Here is a 15087-nt window from a genome sequence, read left to right as displayed (position 1 = left end):
CTAAAGTGTGGCAAGTCGAAGAGACTTAGCAGTTGGCAGGAAAAAAGACAGAAGCGCAAGGGGAGAGCCAACTGTGTAACAGCCCCGACACCCAATTTTTTCTGCAGCACCTGTGGAAGAGTCTGTCACTCTAGTATTGGCCTTTATAGCCACTCCAAGCGCTGCTCCACAAACCACTGACTACCTCCAGGCGCTTACCCATTGTCTCCCAAGACAAGGAGGCCAAAGAAGAACAAAGAACTCTTGAAATGCAAAATCTTTTTGTGGAATTCTTTAAATTGGTCTGGAGGTTCATATCTAGTATTTTAACGTTAACGATTTCACTGAGGTTGTAACAGGACTACTAACATGGATGCAACTTTTCCTGTGATGTCTACGAATTATTGAGACCTTTCTTCATATACCCATCAACGCCCATTTATTTTCTCTAGCTGTTATTTTAACTTGGGTTTCCATTGGCGCTGACATTTATTTTACTTTTATATGTGAAAGGTATAGTTCGGCACTCTCTGCTGAATGCAATGTCAAAAATATTTTGTTAACTCCGATCTATTCAGAGTGCTCTTATCGCATTGTACCAAAATCTTGACACCTGTGTATTGCAAAAGATGGTCCCTGCTGTTCATATCAAGTTGTCAATGTTTTATGGAGGGAAAAATTCTGAGGAGGGAATGAATAAATGTGGTACAAATTTGTAGGTTTTCTCAAGTTTATTTTTTGAGGTGTGGTTTGTAGTTAGAAAGGAGGACGTCGCTAATGTTACGATGAGATGAGAAAGGTGTCTAGGGGTCTTCCTCAGCTTTCACCTGGTCTTCTTGTAACAGGGTTTTAATTTTAAATGCAACATGTTTTGAGCTCCCCCTTGGTGAATCCTTGTTCACCGCTTTCCAATTATAAGGCAAAGAAATTAGCACAGACAGGCTTTCTTAGGTTTAAAGAAGGAAAGTGAAATTTATTAAAACTTAAACTCTAATTGGGTTAACGCCTGCGGATACACGCCGTGCCCCGCGCTAGCATGCATACGTGATATGCATAAGCAAATAGAGACAGAAAAGAGCAGAAGAAAAATAAAGCGGAGAGGTTTGAGGCAATCTCTGAAGAGGAGTTTTTTGTTACTGTGCTTCGAGCTCGCTGTAGTCCTTGCTTGTAGCTAGATCTGGCTTTTCGTTGGGGCCCAGTATTCTTCTTAAACCTTGTTCACTGTAAGAGACTTTTCTCTCTCCGGGTTCATATGTCTTCAATGGATTCTGAAGCTGGTGAGAGAACGCGATGAGAGCAGACAGGAGAGAGGTCTTTTCTAGTCCAGGAGCGAACAGCTTTCTGTTCAAATGCTGTTTCTCCAATTTAAAACTTCCCTAGCTGGCCAGCAGGTGGTCACGTGACCGACTGGTTTGACCAGGTCTCTTCTGTGTATTGGGACAGGAAATGGTTCCTTTGTTCCAACACTGTCGGCTAGTATGAAAAAAAAATGTCTTTCCAGCCAGGGGCTTGGCAACCCCTTGTAATAGGCCTCCTTTTCTTCCCAGTAACAATTTTAAGAATGGAAGTAGAATGCATAACTGGAAAGAAAGGAAGAAAAGTGTAGTTGAAGAGGTAATGGGAGCAGAATGAAATGAAAAGATGACAATGAATCATGGGGAAAATTGTGGTCAGATGCAGAGAAAAATAAGAAGTGATCAAAAAGAATGAAGAAGGATACATTTGAAATGAAAATAAAATGGAGCAAGAAGTGAGAGGCAAATTATAAGAAAATTAGTATTTTATAGATCAGTTTGCTGAAATCCTGGAATGAGTGGTGAAAATGTGCTTTGAATTTTTTTGCTTTTTCACTCACGAATGATAACTGCAGTTGTTCTGCAAAAATTGACATTTCCACCACTTGTGACACAATTGAGCACTGTTTTTGATATCACTAACTGGACAGGAACAGTAACTTTTATTACAGCTTCTTGAAACTTCAGGACTTTATTGAAGTACACCTTTGGTTTGGTGTTTCTTTCTGATAGTCAGAAAGCACATTTTCACACAAGGTAATGAAAATCTGGAACTCTCCCTTTGCTTCATTCATGCTGAGTCAATTGAAATTTTTAATAACTAAATAGATTTTCGTTGGGTAATGTTCTAAAGGGATATGGAACAGTAGCGGGTAAATGGAGTTGAGGTACAGATCAGCCATGATCTAATTGAATTGTGGAATGTGCTCAAATGACGGGCCTATTCCTGTTCTTATTTTTCACCTCTGAATATAGGGAGTTAATGCCCAAACTGTGTACAGATTTTGTCATTTTAGTCTCTTCCTTTCCATGTAGAATATAAATTTTCCAAAAAAATCTTTAGAAATATTGATTTTTTTTTTAAATTCCGTTTTTACAGATGTCCCACAACTGAGGTCAAAGCCATATTATATCATGACAAAGAAAGATCCAGAGACTAATGAAACAACATATTGTACAAAAGACACATTTTTGTCTGCTCGTGTCTCTGTCATCCGATGGTTGGTATCTTTCTGGTTTGAGCCAAAAGCTAATCCAGGACTTCAGATTCCTGGAGTTGAAGGTGAAAATGTACCAAAGAATATTCAGGTGAGTGAACATAACAAACCAGTTGTTTTGAATTAATTAAAATTGACTTTTTTTTGTCTTAGTTTATTAATTTCTAATGCAACAGCTTTTTAAATAAAATGATTTTATTTCTGCAGAGAGCAGCTGCTGGTTTGGTAGCCCGCGAAGAGGGCTCCTGCCGTGGGGACTCTGGGGATGGCAGTGTCGAGCTGGAACAATCCCATTCAAACACTAGCACCTTAACTGAGAGGGAACCCAGTTCATCTAGTCTGTGTAGTGTCGATGAAGAGCATCTAACGGATATAGAAATAGTGCGCAAAGTTTTCTACTCCTCAAGAGAGAATGTAAATTTTATTATCGAGGTTTTTCGACAGGTAATTTTTAGTTTACTTGTATAGTTTTTGTAAATTTCAGCTAATAATATTCCCCCTTATTACATTCTTCCAAGGTTTCTCTGTTTAGGGGAAGTAAAATTGCCTCATCCTTGCAAGATTCTGGAGGAATGTCTCCATTTTAAGTTGACTAAACTTTTTTGTGGCTTTTTTTGTGTGTAACAATTATAATGGACATCTCTTATAAATTGCAATATATTTGATTTCTGAGGATTTGGGTCTAATGAAAATGTAGGATGTTTTGTACATTTTGTGCAGCCACAATTTCTTCTGCTTAAAATAAGCCTGCAGAAAAAGCATCTTCTCCGAAGGTCAAATGAATATTTAAAACCTTTTCCCAATTGCGTGGGCAGCAGAGTCAAAAATAATGGAAGTTTTTAATGGTGTTTGAAACTTGATTGATCAAGACAATGGGAGCAGGAAGATACAAAACAAACATTTCTACTAGTAAGGTTTTTGAAACCCCAGAGCATAATATCATCTGTAAATGCTAAGAAACGTGTAATATTTATCTGCAGTAAAAATGTAATTTAATTCATTATTGTTTATCACAGCAGCAAATGTAATAAAACGTCCCAAGCCACTTCACAGGAGCATTTTAAAACAAAATATGACACTGAGCCACAATGGGAGATATTATGTCAGATGACCAAAAGCTGAGTCCAAAAGTGTTTTAGTAGTGTCTTAAAGGAGAATAGGAAGGTGGAGGGGTGTAGGGAGGGTATTCCAGGGCTTGGGACTCGGGCACCTGAAGGCATGACCACCTTTGGTAGAGTGACTAAAATTGGGGATGCTCAAGAGGCCAGAATTAGAGGAGCGCAGAAATCTGAGTTGTGGGGCTGGAGAAGATTAGAGATCGGGAGGGGCGAGGCCAAGGAGAGATTTGAAAACAGTTTTAAAATCAAGACATTGTTTGACCAGGAACTGATGTAGGTCAGTGAGAACTGGGATAATAGGCGAATGGGAATTGGTGCGAGTTAAGACACGGGCACCAGAGTTTTGGATGACCTCAAGTTTGCGGAGGATGGTATGTGTGGAGACCAGCCAGGAATGGGTCGGAATAGTCCAGTCTAGAAGTATCACACTCATAAGAAAACATATCTTTCTGTTCCTCAGGCTTTTCTGCTGCCTATCTGTGAAGCTGCAGCCATGAGAAGAGTTGTTAAAGTTTACCAGGAGTGGATTCAACAAGAGGACAAACCTGTATTTATGAAAGAGACTGAAGATGTGAGCTATTCCCCTTCAACAAGTGTCATAAATTTAGTCAGTGCTGGAGAGAATGCTGGTTCTTATCCATTGGAGAAAAGCGAACAGGAGGAGGTACTGCTTATTTGTTGAAATCTGAGGTCCATGCTGATATTAACTTGAATTTAATAGTGTGTTTTAAATGGCAAAAGTTAAAGATTCATACCATGTATAAATGACTAATCATCAATTTTCTTGGAGGGGGTGTCTTTAATTTTACTATCTTGCCTTTTGAATAAAGTTGGATGTATTTGGTTTTTGACCCTTTTGAAAATAACAACCAGTATAAAGAAAGTGAGACTCGCATTGATGTAGCCCCATTCGGGACTTCAGGACATCCCAAAGTGCTTTACAGTCAATTAAGTATTTTTGACTTGTCACTGTTGTAATGTAGGAATGCAGTACCCAATTTATAAGCTCCCACAAACAGCAGTGTGATAACCAGATAATATTTTTTAATTATGTTGATTGAGGGATGAATATTGGCCTGGATGCCAGGAGTAATTCCCCTGCTCTTTGAAATGGTGCAAAATAGTATTACAGTTGCAACAAAGGCCCAAATTGGCAGTCAGCAGAGAAGCAATGGCATTTGCTGCAGACTTCTAAAGAAAACTGTCTCTGCGGAGTTTGTAAGTTCTCCCTGTGATCGCATGGGTTTCCGCCGGGTGCTCCGGTTTCCTCCCACAGCCAAAGGCTTGCAGGTTGATAGGTAAATTGGTCATTGTAAATTGCCCCTAGTGTAGGTAGGTGGTGGGAGAATGGTGGGGATGTGGTAGGGAATATGGGGTTAATGTAGGATTAGTATAAATGGGTGGTTGTTGGTCGGCACAGACTCGGTGGGCCGAAGGGCCTGTTTCAGAGCTGTATCTCTAAAATAAAATAAAATAAAAGACCCAGCAGTCTCTATGGGCTGGATTATTTCTTTCTCGGTTAGTTTGAATCTGGTGCCAAATGAAGGGTATCTCCAGACATCCAAAAACAGTGATGTCATCAAGCCAGGTAAGCAGCCAATCACATTGAACAATTCTCAGACAGCAAACCAGCAAGTAAAAAAACGCTGATTATCCTCTTCTTTTAATAAAATTTTACAGAGAGCAAAATAAATGTGATACATAGGATTATGGTAGAACTTGAAATAGCATAAACTTATAAAAATGTTTTTAACAATATGTGGAATTTTTTTTTATCAGAATGGAGAAATTTGACATTCCACAAGTATAAAATTAATTTTGCAGAGCCAGAAAGGGTCTTCAACAGTAATTATGAACTTGGTATGCCATTTAAAAAACCCACTTGCACCTCATTCGACAAGTTGTAACTTTTTCAAGGGTTTTTAACGTGAGACTAATCGAGTAAAAGGATGAGTTCTCCTCATTTCAGTGATTTATAATTGATTGCAGTCTGGGGTGCTGCATATCCTACGGAGAAGCATAGAATCATCGACAGGACCTTCTGGATTTCTGCATTTAATTACATGTGTGCGGTTTCCAAAAGTTGCTGTCAGTTTCAGAGAAGTAATGATGGCCTACCGCAAAATTTGAGCCAATATAAATGATATGCATTACATTAATTCATGACTCTTCGAGTCAAATAATTATTCTTTTCACAATGATGCTATACTAGGTTTTGGGACTCTGCAGCATATCAACTCTATCATAAAACATTTCCAAAAAGGAGGCAGTGTCTTTTCCTCAGAATAGATATCATTTTTATTTAGTTTTTTATAAGTTAAGGAATATCCAACCTATGAAAGAAAAAGCTGAAGATGCATCAGGGATTAAGTCAGGAGGAGACTGCGTATAAATCTCAGGATTACTATCTGAGCCACGAGCAAATTGGCATAGGGTAAATTCAGAGAGTTGAATGCATGGCTCAGAGATTGGTGTAGGAGAAATGGGTTTTGATTCATGGCGCACTGGCACCAGTACTGGGGAAAGAGGGAGCTGTACCGTTGGCACGGCTTTCATCTGAACTGCGCTGGGACCAGTGTCCTCACAAATCGTATAACCAGCACTGTAGAGAGGGCTTGAAACTATATTCGTTGGGGGAGGTAGGGTTCAGGTGAGGGGAAAGCTAATGAGATACGACAAGACAATAGTGCAGGGCAGCAGTACAGGTAATGATGACCAGAGTGTGACAGGAAGGAACAGAGCATAAAAACATGAGTGCACCAGCAAATAAGGTCAGAATAGGGAAAAATGGTAAAAAGACAGAATTAAGGGCTCTTCATCTGAATGCATACAGCATTCATAACCAGATGGATGGAATGTTAGCACAAATAGAAATAAATTGGTACGATAGCCATTACAGAGGTGTGGTTGCAAGTGTACCAAGGCTGGGAACAAAATATTCAAGGGTTGGTTCCAGACGTATTGCTCTAAGATAAAAGCAAAATACTACAGATGCTGGAAATCAGAAATAAAAGCAGAAAGTGCTGGAAATACTAAGCAGGTCGGCAGCATCTGTGGAGAGAGAAGCAGAGTTAACGTTTCAGGTCTGTGATCTTTGATCGTCCTCCAGAGTGCATTTGCCATTTTGATTAGTCCAATCTTTCTGAAGATTAAAATAGCCCATGATTGTTACAGTCCCTTGCCTACAAAACCCCATAATTTCTTGATTTTATATTCTGTCCTACAGTGTAGCTACTGTTTCGGGGCCTCTCAACTACTCCCGCCAGTGACTTCTTTCCTTTGTTATTTCTTATCTCCACACAGACTGATTCTAAACCTTGATCTTCCAAGCCAAAATCATTTCTTACTCCCTACTGACCTCATCCTTTTCTTTTTTTCCTATCCTCTATTCAAGAAAGGGTGGGGGGGGGGGTGAGTGGAGGGTGGTAACAAAACAGGAAACTATTGGCCAGTTAGCTTAACACATGTCATTGTGAAAATGCTAGAATCCCTTATTAAGACAGTAGTAGAGAGCAGTGGAGGCTGGATCATTGAATATATTCAAGGCTGAGTTAGACAGATTTTTGATCTACAAGGGAGTCGAGGGTTATGGGGGGCAGGCAGGAAAATTGAGTTAAGGCCGCAATCAGATCATCCATGCTCTTATTAACTGAAGGAGCAGGCTCAAGGGGCCTAATGGCCTATTCCTGCTCCTATTTCTTATGTTATTTCTGTAGTAGAGTGGTTGGAAAGGAGAGTTTAGTGTCATTTTGTCCAGTTTCATATTTTTGTGTGTATAGTTGAGAGTCTGCAATGATTTTTAAGTTTCACCATGTATGAATTGCCACTTTCGTGGTGTGATATCGAGGCTGCAAAATGGCACGTTTTCAAACTAAATCCAGGATTTGTGCTAAATTAGATAATCACCGGTTAACAGATGTTGTCAGTACCACCATTATTCCATTTTCAAGAACATTTCTTTGTATTTTTTCAAGTGCATAATGTTACCTTTTGTTTTAAAAATAGTCCAATCCTTTGTCATGCAGGTATTAACTTGTTTCATAGATTTCTCAGGTTTTTTTTGATGTAAAAAATTCTGATTATTTAGTAGCTGTGGCTCAGTTGACAGCACTCTCGCCTCTGAGTCGCCAAATTTGTGGGTTCAAGTCCCGCGCGCCAGTTCTGATGAATGGTTATGAACCTGAAGCATTAACTCTGTTTCTGTCTCCACAAATGCTGCCTGATCTGCAGAGTATTTCTAGCATTTTCTGGTTTTATTTCAGATTTCCAGCATCTGCAGTATTTTGCTTAACAAAGCAGAACCATTTCAAAAACATTTCTTAGAATTAACAAAACAAACTTGTTTCACTAATGTTTATACTCTTCTATATCACTTAATCTATAGGATAAAATGGCTAAAACACCAGGTCATATAAGGAATCTTAGCTGGACAAGAAATTCATCCTACCAGAATGCAATTAACAAAGCACCTGAAATGGAGGAAGAAGAGAGGAATGTGTGTGCAGGTGTTCAGGCATCACTGCAGGTGCGCTTCTTAAGGATTTTTTTGTTGTTGAGTCAGTTGCACTATTTCCTGAAGTTAATTACTATTCATAGGTTTACATTGACATTGGGAACTAGATGGATGCTTCTAAATTTAATCTTAAAAATGTATTTTTTTAAACTATGCCTTGTATTGTTATGTCCTGTGTAGTCCACATGCATGACATGACTGACCAATTTATTTTCTTTGTTTTTACATTTTATTATGTCCTTATTATATTGCAGGTTTTTATAACCAACTCAGCAAATATATTGCTGCTAGAACCTGCTAATGAAATTGGAGCCCTCTTGGATGAACATGTAGATATGTGTAAACGTGTTCTCAACATCTACAGATACATGGTTGTCCATACAACAATGAATAAGAAAACCTGGTATGAGAATTTTGCATAGTGACCTTGCAAAAATGTGGTTTATTTTTTTTTAAATTTATTTTTTGGAAAATAATATTTTGGGGTGCAGTTTAAATAATTTGAGACACGACCTATTGTAAGTGTAGCAGGTGTCTTTGGACCTATGGTTCCCATAACTTGCCACCAGCAAGGGTTTTCATCACCTTGTGTCTGGGTTTGTTGTCAACTAATTGACAGGGATTAATTTTTCTGAGGGGTTTTTCATCCAACAATTCCTATTTTCTGAATTATGTATGACCAAATTCTATAAAGTTCACAACTCTGGGTGAAAGTGGTGTGTCAACAAAAGCTATACATTCATTCAAATTAGTTTTGGCAATCTCATTCTGCAGTCCACAGCATAAAAGTTATCATCGTTAAACTATAATTATGACTAAGTTGAAACCTTCCATATCCTTTCTTATTGTATATCTTCATTAAAAGTACTATGAGAGAAGCTGTTGTGGACACTGGAAATGTAGCAGTTTCGAGTTTATGATAAACTTAGATGGGAAATATAAAGAGAGCCTGTCCTGGGGCTAATCTTCATGAGAGTATTCATTGTTAAAAGTGGTGCAGAGTTGAACATAAAGAAGATTATCATACTCGGTAAAATAAAAAAAAACACAGTTCTGATTGGTTGTAATCTGAAGGTATCATTTTTTGCACAAAAGCAAAAAAAGATTTCATCTGGACCTTGTGAGTAAACCCCAATGAATTATGCTGTGTACTTGGCCCTTCCCAACAATAAATCATGGTGCACGCATCATGCAGCACACCACCAGTGAAAATCAGAGCAAAACTTTCCACCCTTCCTTCAATTTTTTGCAAGTTTGCATGAAAATGTTTGCTTAATGTAGTAAAGCAGTATGTAGTGGCAGTCAGTTTCTGTAAAAAAAAATTAACCTAATTGCTCAACTACAGAATTCCAAGAACCTTGGTTAAAATAGTTATTGTTTAGTATAATTTCTTTTGTCTCTGTTATATTGTCACAGGCAGAGCAAGTAAGAGCCACAAAATATTACCACTTCGCTTGTGCAAGCCAGATCATGCAAAATCAGCATAATCCAGCAGTTTATCTTGTGAAATAGTTACAAACTTAATCAGATTGTTAATATAAAAAAACACACTCGATATGGACCCCCTGACCAATGTAAAGAAGTACACAAGATATCACGTTTTAAGACTTTAATTATAACTAAATTAAAAGAACTTGCCAATTAACTCAATAGTACTTTGTAAGTAGATGATACCCCAAATTACAAAGAAAGGTACTTTCTTTACTTAAAATACTTGAAAACCTCACACCACACTTATACATTAAACCGTCCTTTCTGATGGTGAAATCCTTCATGGTTAAAAGTCCCAAACTCCTCCCAAAGTTGCAATGGGTTGGATCTCTCAGACCTTCTCAAAATTCAATGTACGCCTCGCTCAATTCTCCGAACACTTCCGACCTAAATGTCCATTTAAAATATTTTTTTATATTCATTCATGGGATGTAGACTTCGCTGGCTAAGCCAGCATTTATTGTCCGTCCCGAATTGCCCTTGAGAAGGTGGTGCTGAGCTGCTTTCTTGAACCGCTGCACTGCATGTGTGTAAGTACACCTACAGTGCTGTTAGAAAGGGAGTTCCAGGATTTTGAATAAGGCGTTTCCTGGTGATTTAGCTTGTCATCTACTTCTCTGCAAGCTTCAATTTTCGAAACAGGTTCAAGTCTTTATAGCCTTTTACTGTATCCAGATTCTGAGAGGTATTTCTTGATGCCCCCTCCTCCGCTGCTGGTTGCCTTCTTTTCTTACAGGCTGCTCTGAGGCTGCAACTGCGGAGTTCACTTACAGCTTGTCTGTTAAATTTATCTGTACTCAAAAGTCAGTAGCTCATTATACTGTTCCAATATGCAAGTCCAGAAGCCTGGTTTTACAGAGCCACTTGGGCCTTCCATTGTTTCCAGCTGTTAACAGCTGTCTGGTTCATTTGTATCTTCCGAATTACTAACTACTTGTTTTACAACCCAAAAGTCTGGGAGGGTGCAACGCATTGTTCTTCAGGTGTTAGCCCTGCAGTGTCTCTTTTTCCAAAGAAAGTCTTGGATCTCTGTTCTCTGTTGTCCTGGTAACCAAGACTTCTGTCTTGGCCTTTTGCAGAGTGGATATGAGGTCTCAATTTTTAAAACATAATCATGTTACAAGGTCCAGCATTAATAACAAATGTATACATACCTTGACATTTATGATTCTGCTACTGGTTGGTGTTCAAAAGTGGCACTAAGCAGGTGTGGAGTGGCTCCAATATATATCGTGATGATGTAACATATTGGTGTGCATTGGATTCTGAATGCTGCATCTCCTCCAACTGTTAAACTGCAGTTAATGCAATGTTACTCCACCAATGGCTACCATCTTCAATGAGAGGTCGTGCAACTGAAGGGGAATGAGATTTGATGGTATTATACTACAAATCTGATACCAAGTTGAGACCACTAGAGAGACAAGGTTGGCATATAAATTGTATCACATGACAAAGTAACTTTTTTTTAAAGTTAAATTTTGAGTCTACATCATGAAAACCTGTTTGAAGGTGAGATTTGACTTTTGGGTGTCGTAGTACAGAACATCAATGACTTAATACTTCCCTATCTTTTCTTGCAGGGAGCAGCTGTTGTTGATTATGTTGAGAATTACAGAAGCTGTTATGAAGCGACCTCTGCAAGCACCTCCACTATCTCAAGGGAGAAAGAATTCTGTGTTGGCAGGAAGGCTTGCTACGCCACTGTTTCGGGTAAAGCGTGTATCTGGATCAATTTTCTTTGAAGTATATGTGGTGTTTAATAACTGAAGTTGTTTAATATTTTGTCATAATTTGGGTTGAAATCAAGAATCCTGTTTTGCTCGTTAGTTGAGGTAGTTTTGGTGGTAAATGGAAGGATTTATTCAGTGACGGGACTTTGCTGCTGGGAAATGATCAATCTGGTTTGTATGTTTAGTGTTACGAGTGAGGCAGGAGGAGTGCACTGTTTGTTCTAGTTCCACTTCTCCACAGGTCACAACATATATTTAAATTTTTTCCCACTTACCGATGCAGTCAATCATAGACTCTATTTTTAATCGCAACGACGTCTCTTTAACAAACAGAAAGTTATCAGTTTATTATAAAACAAGTCTTAAGCAGTAATGAAGAAAAGCATAAAGCACAGATTGAAATTTTAAAGTCCCTTTTTACCTTAGCCCCTCACACTCTCTCTCAAACACACACCCATGCATACACCGGTTAAGTGGAAAAATAAAGGGATTTTTGTTTTTAGAGCTCTGCTACAGACAGAAAAAACACTTGGGCTGAATATTTGCTCATTCTTGAAGAAACGGCAGGTGAGATATATTGCGTTCCAAAACTGGCATACATTCTGGCCTCCAAGTACATGTAGACGGGTCACTGGGATCTTTTAGAACATTTCTTTTCAGGTGGCGTTGAGAATTAATGTAGCAGGCTTTTCTTCAAAGACAGGAGACGAGATAAATTGACACTGGACTTCTCAGTGTCTTTTAGAGAGATGCTGGAAAGCTGAGCTGGGTTGTGGCCCTCTCTCCTTCCATGGGAATTATCTTCTCTCCTTGGAAGTTCTCTTCTCTTTTTATGCAGTTGAACCCCAACTCAAAACAATTCAAAAGCAAAACTGACAAGAGGTCAACCTTTTCACCTTTATCAATCTTGACCTGTCATTTCTTTGTAAGCAGCTTCTCCAGGTGTCCAAAGTTCTCTGTTGTTTATTGAGCTGGAAGTCAGGTGCTTTCCCGGAAAGGCTTGTTTTCCTCACAAGGCATCTCTGTGCTCCTTTTTAAAAAACATTTCCAGGGACTATTTTGCAAAGTCAAGTGGCCTATATATGACCCCTTTTGAAAACCCCAAAGTTCAACATTTCTTCAATCTTTCAAAAAGGAGTCCTCAAAAAATATATTTAACAAAACACAGAGGCACATTCGTAACATTAGTCACTCGTAGCACGACAGCAACAGTTTCTCTCTCATTGCCATCGCAAGTACTAATCTGAGTCCATACGCTGGGACATGGAGTTTTTGGGAGATAGTTTCAGCTTGGGGCATAAAACTGGCAGAAGTGGATCACTGGAATGGAAAATTGGCTGGGGTGTGTAATGGGTGGCCAATCTGCTACTGCCAATTTTCTCATCCCTGCCAAAGTTGAATATCTGCAACATTTTCTTTACGGAGCGTTTGGATATTGGGGGACGACTACATCTTGAGGAAAAAGGCTTAAAAAAAAAATCTAAGTTGCATCTATGACCTGACAACTTCTGTACAGCCCATACAGAATACATCAAGTCACTTGGTAAATACTGCAAATTGTGCCAAGATCAGAGGCTGATTTGGACATTTAAAATAGGCTTGAATTACGAAAATATTAAGACTTTGTAATAGGAAGTGTGTGTATGTAATTAGCATTTCCTTGGTTTTAATGAGAAAATCTTCAAGTGAACCTGACCTAAGATTCCTATAAAAGCGTTAAAATTCTGCCCTCCTTTTACTCAGAATAATTACTTCACATGGCTTTAATTTATGTTTTTAATAACATAACCTTCTGGTGCTATTTCACAAGGTACTAATCATTACTTAGTGTGTTATCTACTCCAATCTAATAAAAACTGACAATATACCAGAAAAATTGTGGTTCATAATGCATATCAACTGGTTAGTTTTTCCTCCTACATTTTATTCTGTCTACAGCAACTTTATATTTATTTAGTGTTCATATAAAACAGAATCTCAGTGCACTTTAAGAACACCCAAAATAATAAGAGGAGTAGGTCCTTGAACCTGGTCTGCCATTCAGTAAGATCATGGCTGATCTTCTACCTTAACTCCACTTTCCCACCCAATCCCATATCCCTTGATTCCCTTAGTGTCCAACAATATGAAGACAGGAAGTAAAGGGTTTTTTGAGAAGGGGGTTGAAGGACTGAAGGCACAGTGGGAGATAATTTTCTAGTAATCTTTTAAAGCCAGGTTATGTAAATGAAACTGCTTCCCGTCTACACTTTGGGAAGGGTGTCAAAGGATGGAGACAACTTCTTCCCCGGTAAGAGATTATCTGCCATTACTTCCAGATAGATGCTTCAAAATAAAATTAAAAAAATTAAATGTAAGTGAAAGAAACTTTGAATGCTAAAGCATGAAATTAAGTATGAGCAGCAAATGTTGAAATCAGTCATTGCACAGATTGGGAAGGAAAGTGCATGTCTGCTTATTTTTCTTCCCTGGTTTATTTCTCTTATCCTTTTCTCTTTACTTTCTTCTCTCTTTCCCCCTCTTTCCTCCTTTTTTTTCCTCTTTTTCCTCCCCTTGGTGTTTCCTCCCCTTGTTGTCCCCTCCCCTCGTTGTCCCCTTTAGAATGGGCACTAAATAGGAAATTCACTTTCTATTAACTGAATGTTGAAAGCAAATTGTTATAGATTTCACTGCAACAAGTCTTTTTGTCTGTTCTGTTCTCTTCATTTTCATATTTTCCTGTTTCTGCACGCTATTATTCTGAGGCAGTGACAGATAGAGGCACTGTTTCCCATAACTTAATTTTATTTTTAGCCCTGTTAAGAATGCTGATGTAACTTGTCTGTATACTTATTTTTAGTTTCTTCCATGAGGAAAATGCTTCGTTTCCAGTTGTTAACTTCTCAATGGGATTAATGAGTTTGCCAACTTGTGCTTTATGATAACTCATGCAGTGGTACTTGATATTTTCTAGAGGAAAAACTAGATAAAATATGAAACACTCCACAAAATAATATGCAAGGAAAACATTTTTAATATACATATATATTTTCTTGTACGTTTTACTTAAAAGTTAATAATGTGGAAATGAAGTGTTATGAACACCAGTAGGAATTTAAGCACAAGACAAATTATTTATGTTGGGTGTAATAACTGTCTTTTTAAGAAAAGCACAGATATCTGCAAAAACTAGTTGACAGGTGGGATCTCCAGTAATTTGCTAATTTTCTGGGTTTTTTTATCCGTTTTGTTTAGACGCTAATAGTAGCCTGGATCAAAGCAAACTTGGATGTGTATGTTTCCCGAGAGCTGTGGGACGAATTGTTGGTGGTGTTGTCATCACTTACATGCTGGGAAGAACTTATTACTGAATGGGCAATGACAATGGAAACCTTAACTAAAGTGCTGGCCCGGAACTTGTACAACCTTGATTTGCATGATCTTCCTTTAGATAAATTGAGTGAACAAAAACAGAAGAAGCACAAAGGAAAAGGTATAGTTGACTATTAAATATAGTTTGTATGACAAAAGTGTATTTCTTAAGTCACAATCATTTGTTACCTCTGGTGCTTTCCAAGCATCTGTTCTTGGCCCCCCTCCTGTTTCTCATCTACAAGCTTCCCCTCGGCAACATCATCCGAAAAAATCTGCATTGGTTTCCACAGGTACACTGACGACACCCAGCTCTACCTCACCACCACCTCACTTGACCCCATCCATTGTCTCTAAATTGTCAGACTGTTTTTCCGACATCCAGTACTG

At 38.4% G+C, this 15087-nt stretch overlaps 1 protein-coding gene across 7 annotated transcripts in view; it reads left to right on the top strand.

The window, feature by feature from the left end:
- Positions 1 to 15087, top strand: part of ralgapa1 (Ral GTPase activating protein catalytic subunit alpha 1) — a 382583-nt gene that overhangs the window by 95493 nt on the left and 272003 nt on the right. For all 7 annotated transcript variants that reach the window (XR_010975714.1, XM_068039277.1, XM_068039282.1 and 4 more), the window contains exons 9-15: positions 2374 to 2582; positions 2699 to 2935; positions 4070 to 4273; positions 7994 to 8134; positions 8377 to 8525; positions 11197 to 11326; positions 14581 to 14818. Coding sequence is in view for 6 of the 7 variants with exons in the window: in XM_068039277.1 (XP_067895378.1) it covers positions 2374 to 2582; positions 2699 to 2935; positions 4070 to 4273; positions 7994 to 8134; positions 8377 to 8525; positions 11197 to 11326; positions 14581 to 14818 (1308 nt within the window). In the remaining variant the exon portion in view is untranslated. The remainder of the gene's footprint in view (positions 1 to 2373; positions 2583 to 2698; positions 2936 to 4069; positions 4274 to 7993; positions 8135 to 8376; positions 8526 to 11196; positions 11327 to 14580; positions 14819 to 15087) is intronic.

Source organism: Heterodontus francisci, chromosome 9, assembly GCF_036365525.1.
Source record: "Heterodontus francisci isolate sHetFra1 chromosome 9, sHetFra1.hap1, whole genome shotgun sequence".
NCBI classification, from domain to species: domain Eukaryota; kingdom Metazoa; phylum Chordata; class Chondrichthyes; order Heterodontiformes; family Heterodontidae; genus Heterodontus; species Heterodontus francisci.
The sequence above is the reverse complement of the archived record's forward strand: the minus strand, read 5'-3'. Positions and strand labels throughout refer to the sequence as shown.